Genomic DNA, 26,566 nt, shown 5'->3' with positions numbered 1-26,566 from the left:
GAACTTTATCGTGGATGTTCTCTACTAAATCCTTTCAGCAAAAATATGGCAATATCGCGAAATGATGAAGTATGACACATAGAATGGACCTGCTATCCCCGTTTAAATAAGAAAATCTCATTTCAGTACACCAGGGGTGCCCATTACGTCGATCGCGAGCTACCAGTCGACCGCGGGGGGTGTGTCAGTCGATCTCCAGCCAGGCTTTTAAAAAAAATAGACCTAAAAATTTGTGACCATCAATCTTCACCAAGACGTCACTTAAATGACATTCACGGTACCGGAGGGTCTTGTGAGATGACGCTGGCTGCTGCAAGATCATTATTATGAAAATATGACCGAGAGGAAGGCGAGAAACACTTTTTATTTCAACAGACTCTCGCGCCGTACCTTCCGTCAAAACTCTAAAGGCCGACTGCACATTTCCTATCTTCACAATAAAAGCCCTGCTTCATGCTGCCTGCGCTAACTAAATACAGAGTCTCGGAAAACTGGCGTGCACAAGCGATCCCTCAGAAAGCTGGCGTGCACATCACTTGTGCACGCCAGCTTTCTGAGACTCTTATTTTGTTAGCGCAGGCAGCATGAAGCAGGGCTTTTATTGTGAAGATAGGAAATGTGCAGTCGGCCTTTAGAGTTTTGACGGAAGGGACGGCGCGAAAGTCTGTTGAAATAAAAAGTGTTTCTCGCCTTCCTCTCAGTCATTTTTTCATAATAATGAACTGGCAGCAGCCAGCGTCATCTCACAAGACCCTCGGGTGCCGTGAATGTCAATCGAGCAAGCTACGGAATTTGCCGCCAATGTTTTTCTTGTAAAGTGTATGGAAGCTGGATGAATTAGATGCCAAAAAACAACCACTTTCATGTGGTATTGTACAGAAAGGACAACTTTTTTTCTCCTCCATTTGAAAATGTGGGCGTTATCATCATTACTGTCTGATTCCAATCAATGCAAGTCATCAGAATCAGGTAATACACCAACTTATATTCTTGGCTTCGTGAAAGAAAGACATCTATATGTGTTACACATGCTTGTATTATCATTAAACACATTTAACTTGTTTACAAAAATGTCTCTTTCATAAATAAATAAATATAAATGATATATATAAATGAGGTAGATCCCCTCGAGTTGGTCAATTGAAAAGTAGCTCGCCTGCAGAAAAAGTGTGGGCACCCCTGCAGTAGGCCTTTAAGCAAAGAAAACAATCTGAAGTTGTCTTTATTTTGAAGTTATCGTGCCGTGATTTTACCAGGGAGTAGATTTTTCTCCATGCGGTTTAAAATGACTTTGAGTCCCCGGATTTAGCCGCAAACTCTGTAAGTCTTCTGGTGTTATAAATCAGAACTATATAATAATCTCTCCAATATAAAAGCCACTTTTTTTTTCCTGGTACTTGAGACTTTATTCAGTGGAGCGGTGACTTCTGTGCTCCTGAGTCATCTGTTTTCATGCTTCTTCTTCTTCTTCCTTTTCTTCGCACCTAGGAACTATTTCCTTCACACTTCAGTTCCCCTCAGTGTTTGCCGCACTGACTAAGTGTTAACAGGGAGCAGTTGGGGACTGCCGGTGTTGCCGCCATGTTCGTGTTTGTCAATTCAAGGCTTGTGACATGACGAGTGTCAGCGGGCCCCCACCTCTCTGAGTGTCGGGGCCCCCGTTGAGATCAACAGGGGCCCTTGACCTCTTCTCTTTGGCTCCAGCTCAACTGGACAAGGAAAATAAGTTCTTAACCTTTTTTGACTACAGAATATGAAATATGAAGCCTGAATTAGTCGTCTTAGTCTTGAATAAAATGATATCTAATCTGCTTCCAGTTGAACAGGATCAAGTTTGTCCTCTGACAGAAAAGTATGTGTTCATCACAAAGATTGTAATCAAGGCTTTGGTCAGCCTGATTACAAAAAGGAATATTAATCAAATAGACTGAAAAAGAAAGGACTCATAAAAACTGATTAAAAAATACTTTTACACATTCTCTCTCTCTTCCTCTTGGCTCACACTTTTTCTTCTTCTCTCTTTCTTTCTCTGTCTTTTTCGTTGTCATTCTCTCTCTCTCTCTCTTGTCTCACACTTTTTCTTCCACACTCTCTCTCTCCCTCGCTCTCTCTCTTTCTGTCTCTCTCTCTTGTCTCACAATTTATTTTCCTCTCTCTCTCTCTTTCTCTCTATCTCTCTCTCTTTCTCTCTTGTCTCACACCTTTTCTTCCTCTTTCTCTCTCTTTCTCTCTCTCTCTCGCTCTCTTGTCTCACACTTTTTCTTCCTCTTTCTCTCTCTTTCTCTCTTGTCTCACACCTTTTCTTCCTCTTTCTCTGTCTTTCTCTCTCTCTCTCTCTCTCTCTCGCTCTCTTGTCTCACACTTTTTCTTCCTCTTTCTCTCTCTTTCTCTCTTGTCTCACACCTTTTCTTCCTCTTTCTCTGTCTTTCCCTCTCTCTCTCTCTCTCTCTCTCGCTCTCTTGTCTCACACTTTTTCTTCCACACTCTCTCTCTATCTTTCTCTCTCACTCTCTTGTCTCACACTTTTTCTTCCTCCCTCTCTCTTTCTCTCTCTCTCTCTCTCTTGTCTCACACTTTTTCTTCCACACTCTCTCTCTATCTTTCTCTCTCACTCTCTTGTCTCACACTTTTTCTTCCTCTCTCTCTCTTTCCCTCTCTCTTTCTCTCTCTTGTCTCACACCTTTTCTTCCTCTTTCTCTCTCTTTCTCTCTCCCTCTCTCTCTCTCGTCTCACACTTTTTCTTCCCCTCTCTCTCTTTCTCTCTCTCTCTTTCTTTCTCATTCGCTCTCTCGATCTCTTGTCTCACACTTTTTCTTCCACACTCTCTCTCTTTTTCTTTTTCTATCTTTCTCTCTCTCTCTTGCCCCACATTTTTTTCTTCCTCTCGCTCTCTATCTCTCTCTCTTTCTCTCTCTATCTCTCTATCTCTTTCTTTCTCACTCTCTCTCGCTCTCTTGTCTCACACGTTTTCTTCCACACTCTTTCTTTCTCTTTCTCTCTCTCTCTATCTCTTTCTTTCTCACTCTCTCTCGCTCTCTTGTCTCACACGTTTTCTTCCACACTCTTTCTATCTCTTTCTCTCTCTCTCTATCTCTTTCTTTCTCATTCTCTCTCTCGATCTCTTGTCTCACACTTTTTCTTCCACACTCTCTCTCTCTTTCTTTCTCTATCTTTCTCTCTCTCTCTTGTCTCACATTTTTTCTTCCTCTCGCTCTCTCTCTCTCTCTTTCTCTCTCTATCTCTCTATCTCTTTCTTTCTCACTCTCTCTCGCTCTGTTGTCTCACACTTTTTCTTCCACACTCTCTCTTTCTTTCTCTTTTTCTCTCTTTCTCTTTCTCTCTTTCTCTATCTCTTTCTTTCTCGTTTTCTCTCTCGATCTCGTCTCACACTTTTTCTTCCACACTCTCTTTCTTTTTCTCTCTATCTTTCTCTCTCTCTCTCTCTCTTGTCTCACACTTTTTCTTCGACACTCTCTCTTTCTCTCTCTATCTTTCTCTCTCTCTCTTGTCTCACATTTTTTCTTCCTCTCGCTCTCTCTCTCTCTCTTTCTCTCTCTCTATCTCTTTCTTTCTCACTCTCTCGCTCTCTTGTCTCAAACTTTTTCTTCCTCTCGCTCTCTCTCTATCTCTCACTCTATCTTTTTCTTTCTCTCTCTCTCTCGCCCTCTTGTCTCACACTTTTTCTTCCACACTCTCTCTCTATCTTTCTCTCTCTCCCTCTTGTCTCACACTTTTTCTTCCACACACTCTATCTTTCTCTCTCTCTCTCTTGTCTCACATTTTTTCTTCCTCTCTCTGTCTCTCTCTCTTTCTCTCCCTATCTCTTTCTTTCTCACTCTCTCTCTCTCTATCTCTCACACTATCTTTTTCTTTCTCTCTCTCTCTCGCCCTCTTGTCCCACACTTTTTCTTCCACACTCTCTCTCTTTTTCTCTCTCTATCTTTCGCTCTCTCCCTCTTGTCTCACACTTTTTCTTCCACACACTCACTCTCTCTCTTTCTCCCTCTATCTTTCTCTCTCTCTCTTGTCTCACATTTTTTCTTCCTCTCTCTGTCTCTCTCTCTTTCTCTCTCCCTCTCTCTCTTTCTTTCTCACTCTCTCTCGCTTTCTTGTCTCACACGTTTTCTTCCTCTCACTCTCTCTCTCTTTCCCTCTCTATCTCTTTCTTTCACACTTCTCTCTCTTTCTCTCTCTATCTTTCTCTCTCTCTCTTGTCTCACACTTTTTATTCCACACTCTCTCTCTATATTTCTCTCTCTCTCTCTTGTCTCACATTTTTCTTCCTCTCTGTCTCTCTCTCTCTCTCTCTCTATATATATCTCTTTCTTTCTCACTCTCTCTCGCCCTCCTGTCTCACACTTTTTCTTCCACACTCTCTCTCTCTCTCTCTCTCTCTCTCTCTCTCTCTAGTCTCACACTCTTCTCTCTCTCTCTAGTCACAATCTTCTCTCTCTCTCTCTCTCTCTCTCTCTCTCTCTCTCTCTCTTCTCTCTCTAACGGTCCGACGGCGCAGAGTCGAGGGCGCCGCATGCGCGCGCCACATCCGCGCCAATCGGGGCTTTTTAACGCGCGCCAGCAAAAAAAAAAAAAAACAACTAAAATGTGCCAGTGCGACTCGTCCGGGTCCAGGTCGAGAGCGGGATCCCTGGCGGACGCCGGCCGGCTGTTGGTGAAGCAGAGCACCTTGCACGGCCTGAGGCAGGTCTTCAGCGGCGGCTCCTACCCGCGCAGGGCGGCGTGGTTGCTGGCGTTGGCGGCGGCGGTGGCGCTGCTGCTCGCCTGGTCGTCCAACCGCGTGCGCTACCTGCTGTCGTCGCCCGTCTACACCAAGGCGCACATGGCCTACGCCAAGCGGCTGGTCTTCCCCGCCGTCACCATCTGCAACCAGAACCTGCTGCTGCCCCGACGCATGAAGAAGACGGACATCTTCAGCGCCGGCCGCTGGCTGGGTCTGCTGGGCCGGAACTGGCAGGTGTCGCCCGCGGCCAGAGAGGCGCTGGCGGGGCCGGGCAGGAGGAGCGACGCCCCCGCCGGCAGCGAGCCGCCCTGGTCGCCGCTCTCCCGGATCTTGGACTTTAACCACTTCCTGCCTCCTCCCCGGGAGGCGCAGCCGTCCATGCGGCAGCTGCTGGACCGGCTGGGACATCAGCTGGAGGAGATGCTCCTGTTCTGCCGGTACCAGGGAGAGATGTGCGGGCCTCGCAATTTCAGCACCGTGAGTCCAGCAAGAAAGTCCTTCTTTGCCTCCTTCTGGCAACAGGTTGCTTGATGACTCAGTTCATTTGCTTGCTGATGCGCAGATCTGCCTTTTAAAACGGTCTTTTCTCTCCTTTCGACTCCAACATGCTTTTAGAATGCTTCTATAGCATAGAACCATCTATTCCTGCTGTAGGAGCACTTGCATTCAGAGGAGGAGCTACACATAATGTTTAGATACCAGTTTCACTCTGCATTTTTAACATCTCTCCTTTGGATTCAAATATACTTTTAGAATGCTTCTATAACGGCAAAATAAACAGTTTAAAACTGAACATCCATTTTGTATTCCTGCTGTAGGAGCACTTGCATTCAGAGGAGGAGCTACATAATGTTTAGATACCAGTTTCACTCTGCATTTTTAACATCTCTCCTTTGGATTCGAATATACTTTTAGAATGCTTCTATAAATGCAGAATAAACCGTTTAAAACTGAACATCCCTTTGGTATCCATGCTGTAGGAGCACTTGCATTCAGAGGAGGAGCTACACAATGTCTAGATACAAGTTTCACTCTGCATTTTTAAGGTCTCTCCTTTGGACTCAAATATACTTTTAGAATGCTTCTATAAATGCAGAATAAACCGTTAAAAACTAAACATCCATTTTGTATTCCTGCTGTAGGAGCACTTGCATTCAGAGGAGGAGCTACACACTGTTTAGATACCAGTTTCACTCTGCATTTTTTACATCGCTTCCTTTGGATTCGAATATACTTTTAGAATGCTTCTATAGCGGCGAAATAAACAGTTTAAAACTGAACATCCATGTTGTATTCTTGCTGTAGGAGCACTTGCATTCAAAGGAGGAGCTACACATAATGTTTAGAAACCAGTTTCACTCTGCATTTTTAACATCTCTCCTTTGGACTCAAATATACTTTTAGAATGCTTCTATAGCGGCAAAATTAACAGTTTAAAATGATCATTCATTTTGTATTCCTGCTGTAGGAGCACTTGCATTCAGAGGAGGAGCTACACAATGTCTAGATACCAGTTTCACACTGCATTTTTAACATCTCTCCTTTGTACTCGAATATACTTTTAGAATGCTTCTATAAATGCAGAATAAACCGTTAAAAACTAAACATCAATTTTGTATTCCTGCTGTAGGAGCACTTGCATTCAGAGGAGGAGCTACACACTGTTTAGATACCACTTTCACTCTGCATTTTTAACATCTCCCCTTTGGATTCAAATGTACCTTTCGAATGCTTCTATAGCGGCAAAATTAGCAGTTTAAAACTGGTCATTCATTTTGTATTCCTGCTGTAGGAGCACTTGCATTCAGAGGAGGAGCTACACAATGTCTAGATACAAGTTTCACTATGCATTTTTAAGGTCTCTCCTTTGGACTCAAATATACTTTTAAAATGCTTCTATAAATGCAGAATAAACCGTTTAAAACTGAACATCCCTTTAGTTTCCATGCTGTAGGAGCACTTGCATTCAGAGGAGGAGCTACACATAATGTTTAGATACCAGTTTCACTCTGCATTTTTAACATCTCTCCTTTGGATTCAAATATACTTTTAGAATGCTTCTATAACGGCAAAATAAACAGTTTAAAACTGAACATCCATTTTGTATTCCTGCTGTAGGAGCACTTGCATTCAGAGGAGGAGCTACACAATGTTTAGATACCAGTTTCACTCTGCATTTTTAACATCTCTCCTTTGGATTCGAATATACTTTTAGAATGCTTCTATAAATGCAGAATAAACCGTTTAAAACTGAACATCCCTTTGGTATCCATGCTGTAGGAGCACTTGCATTCAGAGGAGGAGCTACACAATGTCTAGATACAAGTTTCACTCTGCATTTTTAAGGTCTCTCCTTTGGACTCAAATATACTTTTAGAATGCTTCTATAAATGCAGAATAAACCGTTAAAAACTAAACATCCATTTTGTATTCCTGCTGTAGGAGCACTTGCATTCAGAGGAGGAGCTACACACTGTTTAGATACCAGTTTCACTCTGCATTTTTTACATCGCTTCCTTTGGATTCGAATATACTTTTAGAATGCTTCTATAGCGGCGAAATAAACAGTTTAAAACTGAACATCCATGTTGTATTCTTGCTGTAGGAGCACTTGCATTCAAAGGAGGAGCTACACATAATGTTTAGAAACCAGTTTCACTCTGCATTTTTAACATTTCTCCTTTGGATTCGAATATACTTTTAGAATGCTTCTATAATGGCAAAATTAACAGTTTAATACTGAACATCCATGTTGTATTCTTGCTGTAGGAGCACTTGCATTCAGAGGAGGAGCTACACATAATGTTTAGATACCAGTTTCACTCTGCATTTTTAACATCTCTCCTTTGGACTCAAATATACTTTTAGAATGCTTCTATAACGGCAAAATAAACAGTTTAAAACTGAACATCCATTTTGTATTCCTGCTGTAGGAGCACTTGGATTCAGAGGAGGAGCTACACTTAATGTTTGGATACCAGTTTCACTGTTTTTTTAACATCTCTCCTTTGGATTCGAATATACCTTTAGAATGCTTCTCTAGCGGCAAAATTAACAGTTTAAAACTGAGCATGTTGTATTTCTGCTGTAGGAGCACTTGCATTCAGAGGAGGAGCTACACACTCTTTAGATACCAGTGACACACTACATTTTTAACATCTCTCCTTTGGACTGGAATATACTTTTAGAATGCTCCTATAGCGGCGAAATAAACAGTTTAAAACTGAACATCCATTTTGTATTCCTGCTGTAGGAGCACTTGAATTCAGAAGAGGAGTTACACATAATGTTTAGATACTAGTTTCACTCTGCATTTTTAACAAAATGCCCATAATGTACCAATTTTCCTTGCACATTTCTGCTCGCTATTTTCCAGCTTGTGGCTCAACAGTGACTAAACGCCACTACGAGGAACTTATAACGTATTATTCACTTTGACAGCCCTAGTGTATACATGATTACTGCAATATTTTTGGTGATTAAGCGCATGGTTAATAACTCGTTGTTTTTGACCGTCCTCGTTATGACATAATACACTAATTTCCTTTAGCACCTAGCTGGATTAGCATATATTGTAGTACATTGGTTTGCTTTCAGCATCTTTAATGTATAAAAGGTATCAAACTGCTATCCGGATCCTTCAGTTTCTCTGAATAAGGCCCTCGGTGGAAGAAGTTTGCACACCCCTGTTTTCGAGCCTCCATCAGTTAGTTACCTAACCTAATCCATTTTTTTTTGGGAAGTGGGAGGAAGTCGTATCCACATGGAGAATGTTGCCAACTCCACACGAATATGCTTCAGTTGAAGGTTCACACAGGTTCACATGGTAACCACTACTAGGCCACGTTCGATAATATCACGCTTAAAACTACAACTGCATGGCCGCAGATGACCACCATGCATCCTCCAGGGCATCATGGCCTCCTGATATGACTTATGCTGATGTACAGTATGTGGCAATGGGAATTACTTCCGCAGCAAAAACAAGCACGTCTGTATGTTCTAAAGACAGGTCATTCGCGACTTGATGTTGCGTTTCCCTTTAGTTTTGCCGTGTAATGTTTTGTCGAGGTTGTGTTGTTTCAGTGTATGAATAATTCACACGGTCGGATTGGATTTTCTTGTCTAACTCACCTAGGTCTTTGTTTTTGTATTTTAAAATGCGTTTTGTGTAGCAATCCGTTTCATGTCGAGCGACAAAGCCACGTAAATAAATTAATCAAGTAGTCGGGTAACACAGGGTTTATAGCCTCAAAGCGAAAAATAGTTGAAATAAACCATGATTATTTAATTTTTTTAACAGATGAACATCATCAATATTGGAATTGCACTTTTAACATGCCTGCATTTGTAAAAAAAATAATAATAATACTAATTTTAAATGTGGAAGTAATGTCCACGTATTGAAAGCTTAATGGAGTCCGTTTTTTTTATCTTTCTTTTTATATATATCCAATTCAGTGGTTCTCATTTTTTTTTAACCAAATGCCACCTAAGAAAAAATGTGGCCCTCTAAGTACCGGCATAAGGACCAACATTAAAATACAAAGGCGTAGTAAGCTTAACTATATGACTATAACAAGTCAGAGGTTTTATTTAACAAGTATATTTGATATTTTAACATTTAACATTACACACAATTTGAACAGCAACACTGTGTTTGAATATAGGAAAATTCAACACTGTACATTAATCAAGGGATTTTTATTTGGCGTACCACTAGTCGTACACGTACCACAGTTTGAATGTCTTGTCTACATATATATATACATTGACTTACACACATTCATGTGTATATATATATATATATATATATATATATATATATATATATATATATATATATATATATATATATATGTATGTATGTATGTATGTACAAACATTGACACATAAATGTATTGACATATACAAACATGTATGCAAATATAATTGTATATATGTATGTGTATATATATACAAATGTGTGTATATATATATGTATATATATATACATATAAATATGTATATATAAAATGTATAAATATAATGTATATATGTGTGTATATATGTATGCATATACATACAAACGTGTGTGTGTATATATATATATATATATATATATATATATATATATATATCCATCCATCCATTTTCTACCGCTTATTCCCTTTTGGGGTCGCGGGGGGCGCTGGCGCCTATCTCAGCTACAATCGGGCGGAAGGCGGGGTACACCCTGGACAAGTCGCCATCTCATCGCATGTACTGTATATGTATATATACATATATATGTATGTATGTGTTTGTTGTGTATAGCTCGGTTGGTAGAGTGGCCGTGCCAGCAACTTGAGGGTTGCAGGTTCGAACCCCGCTTGCACCATCCTAGTCACTGCCGTAGTGTCCTTGGGCAAGACACTTTACCCACCTGCTCCCAGTGCCACCCTCACTGGTTTTAAATGTAACTTAAATATTGGGTTTCACAATGTAAAGCGCTTTGAGTCACTTGAGGAAAGCGCTATATAAATATAATTCACTTCAATTCACTTCACTTGTTTATATATATATATATATATATATATATATATATATATATATAATTGTATTTATTTATTTTTTTTATTAAAGTTTTTTTCTCAAAATTATGAATGGATTTAGAATCAGGTGAGTAAGAAATGCAATTCGGATGTGAATACATATACACACACACACACATATATATATATATATATACATATGTAATGCTAATATAAGTTTTTAAAGATGTTCTTATGCCATCTCCATGCAACCTGTAACCTGTTTGAAAAAAATATCATTCTAATTAATATACCAAATAATTCACTGCGAGAATCGGTATGAATCGAATTGTCGTCCCAGGAATTGGATGGAATCGTTAGGTGCCCAAGGACACATCCCTATGTAATCTGGTATAAACACTTAACAACTGGAATGTCATTTTACTGTCACAGTCTTGCAAATGAAAAAGTGTTGACCAACAGAATGGTTTCACCTGTTCAATTACGTGGCCACTTGTTGCTAGGCAGAGTTCATCCGGCTCATCGCAGAGAGACAGGAAGTCATCCAGACCCACAAAATTGTTTTTTTAATCAGTGTCACTTTTGAAATACCGCTCTGTATTAAATATAAAATGACCTAGTGGCACACTATCACTGTTGCAGCTCCACTGCTTTATTAGAGCGATACGGATCCCTTGGAGCAACTTTAACCATGTGGCGTGTCCTTTGGCGTCCATCACGGCCGAATCGATGTGTTTACAATCTCACAAGAGACCGATACGGCCGCCCCAATGAGGACTTCTGATCCCGGTCCAGTCGCATTTCCAACAACTCACTCGGTTGGCTTTTTATCGCCGAGCTGTGTTCCCGTTGAGTGCCCGCTATCATGGCATGGAGGACCAAGGGAGCTCGTTACACGCATGTGGAGCTTAGTGACATTGGCTCGTTAAAAACACCTTTTTCTGTCTCCAAAATGTTTTTTTTCAGGGCCGATACCAATCATTAGTAGTCAAGTAGGCTGGTAACTGATATTCATTTAAAGCAGGGGTGTCCAAACATTTTGACTTGGGGGCCGCGTTGGGCTAAAAAAATGTCGTTGAGGGCCGAAAAGTCGACTGCACGTAGAGTAACTATATACATTATTTGATTTATTTATATATGTGAAGTGAAGTGAATTATATTTATATAGCGCTTTTCTCTAGTGACTCAAAGCGCTTTACATAGTGAAACCCAATATCTAAATTACATTTAAACCAGTGTGGGTGGCACTGGGAGCAGGTGGGTAAAGTGTCTTGCCCAAGGACACAACGGCAGTGACTAGGATGGCAGAAGCGGGAATCGAACCTGCAACCCTCAAGTTGTTGGCACGGCCACTCTACCAGCCGAGCTATACCGCCCTAATATATATATATATATATATATATATATACATACATACATATACATATATATGTATGTATGTGCATATCCATCCATCCATTTTCTACCGCTTATTCCCTTTTTTGGGGTCGCGGGGGGCGCTGGTGCCTATCTCAGCTACAATCGGGCGGAAGGCGGGGTACACCCTGGACAAGTCGCCACCTCATCACAGGGCCAACACAAATAGACAGACAACATTCACACTCACATTCACACACTAGGGCCAATAAATATATATATATATATATATATATATATATATATATATATATATATATATATATATATGTGTGTGTGTGGGAAAAAGTCACAAGACTACATCATCTCTACAGAACTGTTTCATGGGGGGTTCCCTCAATCATCAGGAGATTTAAAATTTTAAAATCTCCAGATGATTGAGGGAACCCCTCATGAAACAGTTCTGTAGCGATAAAATAGTCTTGTGATTTTTTCCCGCACACACACACACACACATATATATATATATATATATATATATATATATATATATATATATATATATATATATATATATATATATATATATATATATATATATATATATCCATCCATCCATCCATTTTCTACCGCTTATTCCCTTTCGGGGTTGCGGGGGGCGCTGGCGCCTATCTCAGCTACAATCGGGCGGAAGGCGGGGTACACCCTGGACAAGTCGCCACCTCATCACAGGGCCAACACAGATAGACAGACAACATTCACACTCACATTCACACACTAGGGACCATTTTAGTGTTGCCAATCAACCTATCCCCAGGTGCATGTCTTTGGAGGTGGGAGGAAGCCGGAGTACCCGGAGGGAACCCACGCATTCACGGGGAGAACATGCAAACTCCACACAGAAAGATCCCGAGCCTGGATTCATATTGTGAGGCAGACGCACTAACCCCTCTGCCACCGTGAAGCCCTATATATATATATATATATATATATATATATATATATATTAGTGTTTTACGGTATACCGGTATTAGTATAGTACCACAATACTAATGAACCATATTCGGTACTATACCGCCTCTAAAAAGTACTGGTGATTTTCTCATCATGCTTTGTAATGGATGGGTGCAATTTTTATTTTTTATGGTGATTGGACTTTTTTTTTTTATAATATCCACAACCTTTCAGTGACCTTGTCTGTTTACATTTTGTATTGGGTGGATTTTTTATTTTAATTTATTTATTTGTTTTTTTTGCACCATGATTAGGCAAGCTTATTTGCATAAATAGATGCGGCACATTCCAAAAATAAAAAGTCAATGACCAGGAAAAAAACATTTTGTCCACGAGTTTGAGTCAAAATGTATTTAAAATGTTATACAAATTAATGCAATCTCTCTGCGGGCAAGATTTTTTTTTAAACTCATGACGTCTAGCGGGCCGATTTGAAGATGTCGGCGGGCCGCATTTGGCCCGCGGGTCGCAATTTGGTTACCCCTGATTTCAAGTAATAGTTATCAACACATGAATATTATGTGTCAGTAGACAGCTGAACAAGGCTTCGGATAAATTTACAATAAAATTAAAAAAAATACTTTAACATTGATTTAAATTGTCAGGAAAGAAGAGGAAGGAATTTAAAAAGTAAAAAGGTATATGTGTTTAAAAATCCTAAAATCATTTTTAAGGTTGTATTTTTTCTCTAATATTGTCTTTCTGAAAGTTGTAAGAAGCAAAGTAAAACAAATAAATGAATTTATTTAAACAAGTGAAGACCATGTCTTTGAAATATTTTCGTGGATTTTCAAATTCTATTTGAGTTTTGTCTCTCTTAGAAATAAAAATGTCGAGCAAAGCTAGACCAGCTTGCTAGTAAATAAAAAATATAAAAAAAATAGAGGCAGCTCACTGGTAAGTGCTGCTATTTGAGCTATTTTTAGAACAGGCCAGCGGGCGACTCATCTGGTCCTTACGGGCTACCTGGTGCCCGCGGGCACTGCGTTGGTAACCCGGGGGTTAAGGTGTCCAGGCCTAAGATTGGTAGGTTCTGAGTTCAAACCCCGGCTAAGTCATACCAAAGACTTTAAAAATGGGACCCATTACCTCCCTGCTTGGCACTCAGCATCAAGGGTTGGAATTGGGCGTTAAATCACCAAAAATGATTCCCGGGCGTGGCGATTGCTGCTTCTCACTGCTCCCCTCACCTCCCATTTGGCGAACAACGGTAATGGGTTTAATGCAGAGATGAATTTTAACTTTACTCGACTAATTATTCGTTTTTTTTAAATACAAAATACTCATATGTTGTACCTGCTGATGTAGTCAGGTTGTAAAGTTAAATGATGCTTTCTTGGTTGCTTTGTTGGGTCTGCTCCTGTCTTTGGCCATGCTCCCCTCCCCGCCCGCCATACTTGCCAACCTTGAGACCTCCAATTACGGGAGGTGGGGGGCGTGGTCGGGGGTGGGGCGGAGGCTTGGTTTGGGGGCGTGGTTGGGGCGGGGGATGTGGTTAAGAGGAGAGTATATTTACAGCCAATTCACCAACTCGAGTAGTTCATATATATATATATATATATATATATATATACATATATATATATATATATATATATATATGAATATGTATGAAATACTTAACTTTCAGTGAATTCTAGCTATATATATACACAGTAATAAAAACACAGTTGTTCTACTAACTGTACTGTGCTTGCTGGTTACTAAAAAAAACAAAAAAACACTTACTTTTCACTATTTGAGTAACGTCACTTCCGAGTTTCCAGAAGATGGCGCCAGTATGTGCTTTGCCCTGCCGTCTCTCGCTGTCAGCTCTGTTCGTTTTTGTGTTGTTTGCGTCTATTTTCGTCTCTGTCAGCTCACTGCTTGAGTATGACCGCCAAACACTGTTGGATCTTTGGCCCCTTTCCCAGTGTTATGATCAACTTCGACCTTGGTTTTTCGACGTCCCTGTCAGCTTTTTCACCTGGCCGGATTCCTGCCTTCCTTTCCCGCCTCGTGGCTCCTCTCCCCCGCCACCTGCGGGCTGTGTGTCGGGCCCCACCTGGATTAGCTGTGCCCTGCCAGGTTAGGTCTTCTGAACGCAAGATCTTTGACAAACAAAACGTTTATCCTGAAGGATTTCTTCACTTCCCGCGGACTTGACTTCCTCTGTGTGACGGAAACATGGCTGAGAGCCAGTGAGTCCGCCCCTCTTAATGAACTTCTGCCTCCGGAGTGTTTCTGCTTTAATTCTCCGCGGTCGTCCGGTCGAAAAGGAGGAGGATTAGCAGTCGTTTTTAAAAATGACTTCAAATGCTTCGAACTGTGCATGTTTGAGCTGGAGGGGGCGTGGCCTCCAGCTCCGGCTGAATTTCGGGAGATAATTTCTTCCGGGAGGTTTTCGGGAGAGGTGCTGAATTTCGGGAGTTTCCCGGATAATCCGGGAGGGTCGGCAAGTATGCCGCCCGCCCAGGCAGACGATGGCATGGAACACCGCGGAGGCCACCGCAGTAGCTGTAAAATAAAAGGCCAATACCAATAAAAAGAGGAATGAAATATCCAAATTGGGTTTTTCAACATGAACTGCGTCGCTCCACTACAACAACAACCTAAACAGCACGGGGGTGCAGTGTTTTTTGGGCCAGGTTGACAATTGAAGATGCCGGCGTGGCCCGAGGACGCCCAAGACGAGCTGTCTGCATGAAATAGAGTCGGTCGCACTTGAGAGGCGAGCGGGGACATTTTTGGTCGGGTAGTTTTCCAGGCTTTATTGACTTCAGCGCAGAATCGCCAGCCTTGTTGGTTAAGTCTCTCCCGAAGCTGTAAATACTCCTCAGTTTTCTCCATCTGTTCTTTTTTTTTTTAACGACACGCATGCATCATTTTTTTCCTCGCGGTGATTTTTTGGGATTTATTTCCAAGAACATGCCTGACTCCACCGACTGGAAGTATTCGACTCGTTTTCTACCGTCTATTTACTCTCTCGCTCAGTTTGAGGGATGGTCTTCCTGCTGGTTGGAGTTCAGATATCAAAGGTCTCATGAGATGGTATTTTTAAGCGAGTACGTGTTTGCATAAAATTGGCAATAAAAGGTAAAAGAGAACGTCGGACTACAATACATTATATTGAGAGATGTTCGATAACTGCTTTTTTTGCCGATATACGATATACTCTTAATTACTGATTCCGATATCAACCGATACCGATAAATACAGTCATGGAATTAAAACATTATTATGCCTAATGTTGTTGTGATGCACTTTCATTGTGGTCTGCCACATCGTTTAAGGTGGCCCACCACGTTATTCAAAGTTGTCTTCCACATCCTTTAAAATGGCCTACCACGTTATTTAAACTGCCCCCCTAAGTTATTTAAGGTGGCCTGCCACATCATTTAGCATGGTCTTGCATGTCATTCAGTGTGGTCTGCCACTTCATTAAATGTGGCCAACCACATTATTAAAATTGGCCTGCCACATCATTTAGCATGGTCTTCCAAGTCATTCAACGTGGTCTGCCACTTCGTTTAAGGTAGCCCGCCACATCGTTTGACGAGGCCCACCACATTATTCAATGTGGTCTTTCACATCATTTAAAATTGGCCTGCCGCATTGTTTAAGTGGCTTGCCACTTTATTTAGCGTGGTCTTCCATGTCATTCAGTGTGGTCTGACACTTCAATAAAAGTGGCCCACCACAGTATTAAATGTGGCCTGCCACATCATTTAGCATGGTCTTCCATTTCATTTAGTGTGGGTCTGCCACATCATTTAACGAGGCCGACCACATTATTAAAACTGGCCAACCACGTCGCTCAGTGTGGTCTTCCACGTCGTTTAAAGTGGCCCACCACATTTTTCAAAGTAGTCTTCCACATCATTTAAAATGGCCTGCCACATTATTGAATCTGGCCCACTACTTTATTTAATTTGGCCTGCCACATCATTTAGCATGGTTTTCCATGTCATTTTTATGAGGCCCACCACATCATTAAAAGTGGCCTACCACATCGCTCAGTGTGGTCTTCTATGTCATTCAATGTGGTCTGCCACTTCGATTAATGTGGCCCACCACATTTTTCAAAGTAGTCTTCCACATCATTTAAAATGGCCTGCCACATTATTGAATCTGGCCCACTACTTTATTTAATGTGGCCTGCCACATCATTTAGCATGGTCTTCCACGTCATTTAAAGAGGCCCACCACATCATTAAATATGGCCTACCACATCGCTCAGTGTGGTCTTCCATGTCATTCAATGTGGTCTGCCAATTTGTTTAATGTGGCCCACCACATTTTTCAAAGTAGTCTTCCACATCATTTAAATTGGCCTGCCACGTTATTGAATCTGGCCCACTACTTTATTTAATGTGGCCTGCCACATCATTTAGCATGGTCTTCCATGTCATTTAAAGAGGCCCACCACATCATTAAATATGGCCTACCACATCGCTCAGTGTGGTCTTTCATGTCATTCAATGTGGTCTGCCAGTTTGTTTAATGTGGCCCACCACATTTTTCAAAGTAGTCTTCCACATCATTTAAAATGGCCTGCCACATTTTTTAATCTAGCCTGCCACGTTATTAAACCTGGCCCACTACTTTATTTAATGTGGCCTGCCACATCATTTAGCATGGTCTTCCATGTCATTTAACGAGGCCCACCACATCATTAAAAGTGGGCTACCACACCGCTCAGTGTGGTCTTTCATGTCATTCAATATGGTCTGCCACATCGTTTATGATGGTCCACCACATTATTCAAAGTGGTCTTCCACATAATTTAATGTGGCCTGCAACATTATTTAATGTGGGCTAATACGTTATTTAAAGTGGCCTGCCACAGCATCTAGCATGGTCTTCCATGTCATTCAGTGTGATCTGCCACATCGTTTCACGAGGCCCACCACATTATTCAAAGTGGCCTACCACATCGCCCAGTGTGGTCTTCCTTGTCTTTCACTTCGTCCTTGTCATGATTCGCTACTTGGATGATGACATATTCTGGTTGTGTTCTGTTTTTGTATCACATCCTGTTTGGTTTTTGTCTTCCCTAATTCCTGGTGGCACTCCCTGTTTGCTTCTGTTGCCATAGTTACTCATTAGTGTCACCTGTGTTTTGTTTTTCCCGCGCACCTGCTCTGTGATTATCTGTCTCTATTTAAGCCTGCCCTTTTTTGTCACTCGTCCTCGCAGTCTAATTTGCTGTCCAATGCAACAGATGACGTCAGCTATCCCCGCTTGCGGTAAAGACTTTCTATTCGTTAGCTTCCACGCTATTCCTGGGTTTGTTTGTATTCGTTAGCTTCCACGCTATTCCTGTGTTTGTTTACCTAGCTCACATGCTTGCGCTTTGTTATTTTTTGTCTTTAGTGCCTTTGTGCAAGTGTTTTCTGTTCCTTGTCTGTTTTGTAATATAAATAAATCATCATTCTTACCTTCCGGCTGTGTCCATTCCGCCTGCATCAACGAGAGAACGCAACCGCATAACCACCATGCCAGTTAAGCGTCACAGTCCTGCCACATTTAAATTGGCCAAACCACATTATTCATTTAAAATGGCCAACCACGTTATTAAATGTGGCCTGCCACTTCAATCCATGTGGTCTGCCGCATCATTTAATGTGACCCGCCAGATCATCCCATGTTAATCCCAATCCTACAAAGAAATACTGTACACAAATTATTGCACAGTTATCGTTTTATTATAGTTTTTCCAGAAATCGCCTCTACTGTATCCTATCCGGAATTTGTCTAAGAAAGCATGCATTGCAGCACTGCTCGCACCGCAGGGGATCTCTGCGAAAAAGAGCCTCTGCCTCGTTAGCCTACCCAAAGTGGGCCAAAGTGGGATTCCAGGGGATGGAACTTAACTGATATCAGACACGGAATCACCCCGCGGCGTGCATAAAAGGGCCGGCTGTAAAACTTAGTTGCTACTTTTTTGGGGGGGTTGTTTTCAACCGCGCAGTCCTGCAGGGGCCACTCTGGCGAAGCCCCGGCGGACGACTAACGAGATGGAAATGAGCAAACGAAGGTCCTCCTCGCTGATCACTGGAGGGCGCCGCTGCTTATCATCTTTAAAGGTTATGGTGTTTGTGTGCTGCGGCCTTGCTAACGACCTGCCGGATAAAAGTGTCATATTCGTTCTCGTTCGCGTCTTTTAGCAGCTCCCGCGGGAAATTAAAAAGAAGGCGATTGTGATAAGGACTGTGAAACTACAAACTACAAACCCCGTTTCCGTATGAGTTGGGAAATTGTGTTAGATGTAAATATAAACAAAATACAATGATTTGCAAATCCTTTTCAACCCATATTCAATTGAACAAGACAAAATATTTGATGTTCAAACTCATAAACTTTATTTTTTTTTTTGCAAATAATAATTAACTTTGAATTTCATGGCTGCAACATGTGCCAAAGTAGTTGGGAAAGGGCATGTTCAACACTGTCTTACTTCACCTTTTCTTTTAACAACACTCAATAAACATTTGGAAACTGAGGAAACTAATTGTTAAAGTCAGGAAAGTACCCGTACTCTTTTACTACAAAGCAACGCTGTTGTAACACGTGGCTTGGCATTATCTTGCTGAAATAAACAGGGGCGTCCATGATAACGTTGCTTGGATTTGTGGCTCCAAAACCTGTATGGACCATTCAGCATTAACGGTGCCTTCACAGATGTGTAAGTTACCCATGCCTTAGGCGCTAATACACCCCCATACCATCACAGATGCTGGCTTTTGAACTTTGCGCCTACAACAATCCGGATGGTTATTTTCCTCTTTGTTCCGGAGGACACCACGTCCACAGTTTCCAAATATATATTCAAATGTGGACTCGTCGGACCACAGAACACTTTTCCACTTTGCATCAGTCCATCTTAGATGAGCTCGGGCCCAGCGAAGCCGGCGGCGTTTCTGGGTGTTGTTGATAAATAGGTTTGGCTTTGCATCGTAGAGTTTTAACTTGCACTTACAGATGTCGTGACCGAATGTAGTTACTGTCAGTGGTTTTATGAAGTGTTCCTGAGCCCATGTGGTGATGTCCTTTACACACTGATGTCGGGTTTTTGATGCAGTACCGCCCGAGGGATCAAAGGTCCGTAATATCGTCGCTTACGTGCAGTGATTTCTCCAGATTCTCTGAACCTTTTGATGATTTTACGGACCGTAGATGTTGAAATCCCTAAATTTCTTGCAATAGCTGGTTGAGAAATGTTGTTCTAAAACTGTTCGACAATTTGCTTACAAAGTGGTGACCCTCGCCCCGTACTTGTTTGTGAATGACTTAGCATTTCATGGAAGCTGCTTTTATACCCAATCATGGCACCCACCTGTTCCCAATTAGCCCGCACACCTGTGGGATGTTCCAAATAAGTGTTTGATGAGCATTCCTCAACTTTATAGGTATTTTTTGCCACCTTTCCCAGCTTCTTTGTCACGTGTTGCTGGCATCAAATTCTAAAGTTAATGATTATTTGCAAACAAAAAAAAACTTTTCATACAAAGCCATAAAGCTGGGGTGTCAAACTCAAATACAGCGTGGGCCAAAATTTTAAACGCAACAAAGCCGCGGGCCAAGGTTGAAAAAATTAACCTTTTAATAGGGACCCAAACAAGTTTTGCATTGAATATTGAACGAGCAAGGCTTATATAACTTTATAGTGACGTGCAAAATCGATTTTCAAATATTGTTAGTGCTGCAAGGGGTTCTGGGTATTTGTTCTGTTGTGTTTATGTTGGGTTACTGTGCTGATGTTCTCCCTAAATGTGGTTCTCATTCTTGTTTGGTGTGGGTTCACTGTGTGGCGCATATTTGTAACAGTGTTAAAGTTGTTTATACGGCCGCCCTCAGTGTGACCTGTTTGACGGTTGACCAAGTATGCCTCGCATTCACTTGTTTGTGTGTAAAGTCTGCATATAGTATGTGACTGGGCCGACACAATGTTTGTATGGAGAAAAAGCGGACGGGACGACAGGTTGTAGAGGACGTTGAATGCAGTGCCTTTAAGGCACGTTCCAAATGATGTTGTTTGGGTGGAAATCGAGAGAAATTTGGGAGAATGTTTGGCAAGGGGACCGAAATTAGGGAGTCTCCCGGGAAAATCGGGAGGGTTGGTAAGTATGAGTATTAGCGGTGAATGCGGTGTTATAATACTGGCGGGCCAGCTCTCATGTTAATTTGATATTGCCTGAAGGGCCAAATTAAATTACACTGAGGGCCAAATTTGGCCCGCCGGCCAGAGTTTGACACCCATGCCATAAAGGAATGGAACGACCTCACAACAAACTTGAAAAGTTTAACAGATTACTCTTTATTCGCAATTGAAGTTAAAAAGTGGCTTTGGAGCAATCAAAGCTGCTCACACGGTCAATAAGGTGGACACTATGTTTGACAGATTAACTTAATGTGTATTCTATTTATCCATGACAGCCTTTTTGTTCTACTGTAACGTATTATTTTCGGGTCTCCCCATGTCTAGCATTAAAAGATTACAGTTGGTACAAAATGCGGCTGCTAGACTTTTGACAAGAACAAGAAAGTTTGATCATATTACGCCTGCACTGGCTTCCTGTGCACTTAAGATCTGACTTTAAGGTTTTACTAATTACGTATAAAATACTACACGGTCTAGCTCGGAAACAGCGGGGGGCAAGGTGCAGGTAAAAAGGTGTCTAATGCTTAAACAAAAAAAACAAAAAAAAGGTGATTGCCCTTAACTTTAATAATTGACGACCAAATAATAAAACAAGGTGACTCGGTAAAAAATCTGGGTGTTATCTTCGACCCAACTCTCTCCTTTGAGTCACGCATTAAAAGCGTTACTAAGACAACCTTCTTTCATCTCCGTAATATCGCTAAAATTCGCTCCATTTTGTCCACTAAAGACGCCGAGATCATTATCCATGCGTTTGTTACGCCTCGTCTCGATTACTGTAACGTATTATTTTCGGGTCTCCCCATGTCTAGCAATAAAAGATTACAGTTGGTACAAAATGCGGCTGCTAGACTTTTGACAAGAACAAGAAAGTTTGATCATATTACGCCTGTACTGGCTCACCTGCACTGGCTTCCTGTGCACTTAAGATGTGACTTTAAGGTTTTACTACTTACGTATAAAATACTACACGGTCTAGCTCCATCCTATCTTGCGGATTGTATTGTACCATATGTCCCGGCAAGAAATCCGCGTTCAAAAGACTCCGGCTTATTCGTGATTCCTAGAGCCCAAAAAAAGTCTGCGGGCTATAGAGCGTTTTCCGTTCGGGCTCCAGTACTCTGGAATGCCCTCCCGGTAACAGTTCGAGATGCTACCTCAGTAGGAGCATTTAAGTCTCACCTTAAAACTCATCTGTATACTCTAGCCTTTAAATAGACCTCCTTTTTAGACCAGTTGATATGCCGCTTCTTTTCTTTCTCCTATGTCCCCCCCTCCCTTGTGGAGGGGGTCCGGTACGATGACCATGGATGAAGTACTGGCTGTCTAGAGTCGGGACCCAGGATGGACCGCTCGCCTGTGTATCGGTTGGGGACATCTCTACGCTGCTGATCCGCCTCCGCTTGAGATGGTTTCCTGTGGACGGGACTCTCGCTGCTGTCTTGGATCCGCTTTGAACTGAACTCTCGCGGCTGTGTTGGAGCCACTATGGATTGAACTTTCACAGTATCATGTTAGACCCGCTCGACATCCATTGCTTTCGGTCCTCTAGGGGGGGGGGGTGCCCACATCTGAGGTCCTCTCCAAGGTTTCTCATAGTCAGCATTGTCACTGGCGTCCCACTGGGTGTGAGTTTTCCTTGCCCTTTTGTGGGTTCTTCCGAGGATGTCGTAGTCGTAATGATTTGTGCAGTCCTTTGAGACATTTGTGATTTGGGGCTATATAAATAAACATTGATTGATTGATTGATTGAAATTGTGAGGTATGTGTGTTAAAACCATGGTTGTTTTTTACAAATGATGAAAGAAGTGAACAGGAGCATGTATTGTCCATTGTACATACAGCAATGTTTATATTTGGTTACATGTCCCTTGGCAATTTTCACTGCAATAAGGCGATTTTGGTAGCTTCTGGTTGAATTTTTGACCATCCTCTTGATAAATTTGGTGCAGTTTGTCAGGACGTGGATTTTTTTTTTGCAGCTTGCTGTGTGGATTGTTTTCCCGGGATGCAAACAAACCGGGCCGGACATGGCTTGAAGGTAAATACGTGATTTAGTATGAACCCAAAAGCTACAAAAGGGTGTAAACAAAATGCACTCACAGCGGAGGCACACAACTTGGCGCGGGAAACAAAAAAACGTCAACACATAAATTGAACTATGGTCATAAACAAAAAAACACTTACGGTGACGTGAGCAGGGCAGCATGAACTATGAACGAGCATTGAAAGTCAGTAACCACGGCATGTCGCCAGACAGACTAACTGAAAAGGACAGGCTTAAATAATAGTCTCTGATCAGCGACAGGTGCGTGAATCCAAACAAATGAGGCAGGTGAAAATAATCAGGAACTATTAGAACTAATGGAGTTTTAAACAAACAGAACATAACTAAACCAAACATGACTACAGAACGTGACACAGTTCAGCTAAATTTGTTGATTCTCTGACATGAACTTGTTTCTTCAGCATTGTCCCCACATTTAAGTCAGGATCTTGGGAAGGCCATTCTAAAGCCTTAATTCTAGCCTGATTTAGCCATTCCTTTACCACTTTTTATGTGTGTTTGGGGTCATTGTCCTGTTGGAACACCCAACTGCGCCCAAGACCCAAAATTCCGGGCTGATGATTTCAGGTTGTCCTGATGAATTTGGAGGCAATCCTCCTTTTTCATTGTCCCGTTTACTCTCTGTAAAGCACCTGTTCCATTGGCAGTAAAACAGGCCCAGAGCATAATACTACCACCACCATTCTTGACGGTAGGATGGTGTTCCTGGGATTAAAGGATTCACCTTTTCTCCTCCAAACAGCTCAATTTTTGCTTCATCTGACCACAGAAATTTCCTCCAGAAGGTCTTATCTTTGTTTATGTGATATACTTCAACTGGTTGAATTAGAAACTCAAACCTAACCACGAAACAACATTCTTTTTGACAAAGTTTAATCAACGTTAGGTCGTGACGTTGATTTGACCGTTGGAATTTGGTCATTTCCCAACCAACAACGCGGATCCAACGTTAGACACCAACGTTGTCTCAATCTACAAAACTAAAGGTCAGTTTTAGAAAACATTTACATCAGGGGTGTCCAAAGTCATTTTTTAACGGACCCACGGCACATTTTAAGAATACAATTGAAAAAAATGAAAAACATAAAAAGTGCTATAAAAGAGCAAACAGGGGAAATGAAACAAGAAATTGTTGCAATGTTTACTTTTATAACACAAAGCTGTTATAAGAAAGGCTGTTTCTTTCGTTAAAAAATAATAATGAATCAAAATCAATGTCATTTTGAAATATTGACCTATTCAAGGCTCCGATTACGTCACATTAAATATTCCACTTTGAGATATTTTTGGGGGGAAAATGTTGCATATTTTGTGTTTTTCCATATAAAAAACTGAGCTGGTTTTTTTTTAAGAAGGGCCTGAAACAAACAAAACATAAACGACAATAAAACTTAAAATTGACTGAAGTTGATCTCTTGCATTGAAGGTAAAAAGTTGTTTCAAAATAAAAGCTTTATTCTTTTTTTGAACTTCCTCTCCGCATCTGGGTCCTTTCCTTACTCCGAGTCGTCCTAACATTGAGAATTTTATCGTCGATGTTCTCTACTAAATCCTTTCAGCAAAAATATGGCAATATCACGAAATAATCAAGTATGACACATAGAATGGACCTGCTATCCCCGTTTAAATAAGAGACCCCGCCCGGACAACCCGGACAGACCCTCAAAAGAGGACGTATATTCAGTCCATCACTGTTTGGTTTTTTTTACAACTTTTAGCACATTATTGTGCTAAAAGTAAACAGTAAAAAAAAATGTATAATTTATTTTTTAACACTCTAATAAGTAGGACACTTTTGGATCCCCAATTATTTTTGTGTGATTTGTTTTTAGGTATCATTGCTGAAAAAATAATAATGAATCAAAATCCAAAATTAAGGCTCCAACTATTATATAATCTCAAACATTCTACCTAAAAAAATTATTGGCTGAAAATTGTTTTTTCCATTTTTTTTTTTTCTAATGTTGATCTAGAGCAGGGGTGTCAAACTCAAATACAGAGTGGGCCGAAATTCTAAACTGAACAAAGCCGCGGGCCAAAGTTGAACAACTTAACATTTTAATAGGGACCCAAACAAGTTTTGCATTGAATATTGAACAAGCAAGTCTTATATAACTTTATAGTGACATGCAAAATCAAGTTTTTTTGGTAGCAGGAGTGTATATTGTAGCGTCCCGGAAGAGTTAGTGCTGCAAGGGTTTCTGGGTATTTGTTCTGTTGTGTTTATGTTGTGTTACGGTGCGGATGTTCTCCCGAAATGTGTTTGTTTGGTGTGGGTTCACAGTGTGGTGTAACAGTGTTAAAGTTGTTTATACGGCCACCCTCAGTGTGACCTGTATGGCTGTTGACCAAGTATGTCTTGCATTCACTTCTGTGTGTGTAGAAGCCGCATATAGTACGTGACTGGGCCGGCACGCGGTTTGTATGGAGGAAAAGCGGACGTGACGACAGGTTGTAGAGGATGCTAAAAGCAGTGCCTTTAAGGCACGCCCCCAATATTGTTGTCCGTGTGGAAATTTGGGAGAATGGTTGCCCCGGGAGATTTTCGGGGGCAGGAACTGAAATTCGGAATTTTCCTGGAAAAATCGGGAGGGTTGGCAAGTATGAAAATTAGCGTTAAATACGGTGATACAGCGGCACCGCTACTGTATAATACCGGTGGGCCAGCTCTAATGTTAATTTATTATTGCCTCAAGGGCCAAATGAAATTAAAGCTGCAAGCAGCGTTGGTCGGGTCCGCCTTTGGCTGCTGCCCCCGAGACCCACGGCCGGCTAAGCGTTAGAAGACGCCTTGGAGCCACTATTTTGAGAATCTAATGCATTGTGAAAGTAATGCAGTTGTTGTATTGAAGTGAAAATATCAAACTTCTTGTTGATTTTTGCTAAAGTATGTTAATTATTAAAATGTAGGTCTAAGTGAGACCTACATAGTGTTTTTTGTTTCATGTCCCTCAGACATTCCTACCGGAAGTTACAAGCAGTTTTGTCTGTGTTTTCTTCCTAGGAGCAGTTTGTCCGTGTTGTATTCCTAGGGGGGCGGTAGAGCGCAATTTTGAGTTTTGATGTTAGGTTTTTTCATCAGATCGCAATTTTTGCCAGACCTGATGTATGTGTCAAGTTTGGTGAGTTTAGAAGCATTTTAAGGGGGTCAAATAACAGCTCAGAGAGGCAAAAATTACATTTTTTAGGAGACTTTGCACAGGGGTTCTTTGAAGGCGCGTAAAATCATAACCTGAGAACTTATCAAAACTCTGTTCTATACTTTTAATCAGAAGGGTTCAATCTCTCTCCTGTGCGAGTTTGAAGCCAAAACAACAAACGCACTCAGAGGAGATAATGTTTGAAGAAAGGTGACCGGTTTTTACAAAACTTTTGTTTTGAAGGGGGGATTGCAAACTTCCTGTTGATTTTTGTTGGGGGTTCTCAATCTATGAAATGTAGGTCTAAGCGAGACCTACATAGAGGTTTTCGTTTCATGTCTCTCCGACATTCTTACCGGAAGTTACAAGCAGTTTTGTCTGTGTTTTTTTCCTAGGAGCAGTTTTTTCAGTGTTTTATTCAAAAATAGCGTTAGAGCGTAATTTTGAGTTTTGGGGTTTGGTTTTTTCATTAGATCGCAATATTCGCCAGTCCTTATGTGTGCGCCAAGTTTGGTGACTTTTGAAGCATTTTAAAGGGGTCAAATTACAGCGCAAAGAGGCAAAAATGGAATTTTCGCGAACATTTTATTTTGA

General features: G+C 41.3%; 1 protein-coding gene across 3 annotated transcripts in view; it reads left to right on the top strand.

Annotated features, from left to right (window-relative positions):
- The window catches only part of asic1b (acid-sensing (proton-gated) ion channel 1b), a 401,531-nt gene that overhangs the window by 304,173 nt on the left and 70,792 nt on the right, over positions 1-26,566 (top strand). The window contains exon 1 of one of the 3 annotated variants that reach the window (XM_061890080.1): positions 3,772-5,215. The exons of the other annotated variants lie outside the window; for them this stretch is intronic. Coding sequence (XP_061746064.1) covers positions 4,529-5,215 — 687 coding nt within the window. The 5' untranslated portion in view covers positions 3,772-4,528. Of the gene's footprint in view, positions 1-3,771; positions 5,216-26,566 lie in introns of those variants that run through there. 3 annotated transcript variants of the gene reach the window in all.

This window comes from Nerophis ophidion, linkage group LG02 (genome assembly GCF_033978795.1).
Source record: "Nerophis ophidion isolate RoL-2023_Sa linkage group LG02, RoL_Noph_v1.0, whole genome shotgun sequence".
NCBI classification, from domain to species: domain Eukaryota; kingdom Metazoa; phylum Chordata; class Actinopteri; order Syngnathiformes; family Syngnathidae; genus Nerophis; species Nerophis ophidion.
The sequence above is the reverse complement of the archived record's forward strand: the minus strand, read 5'-3'. Positions and strand labels throughout refer to the sequence as shown.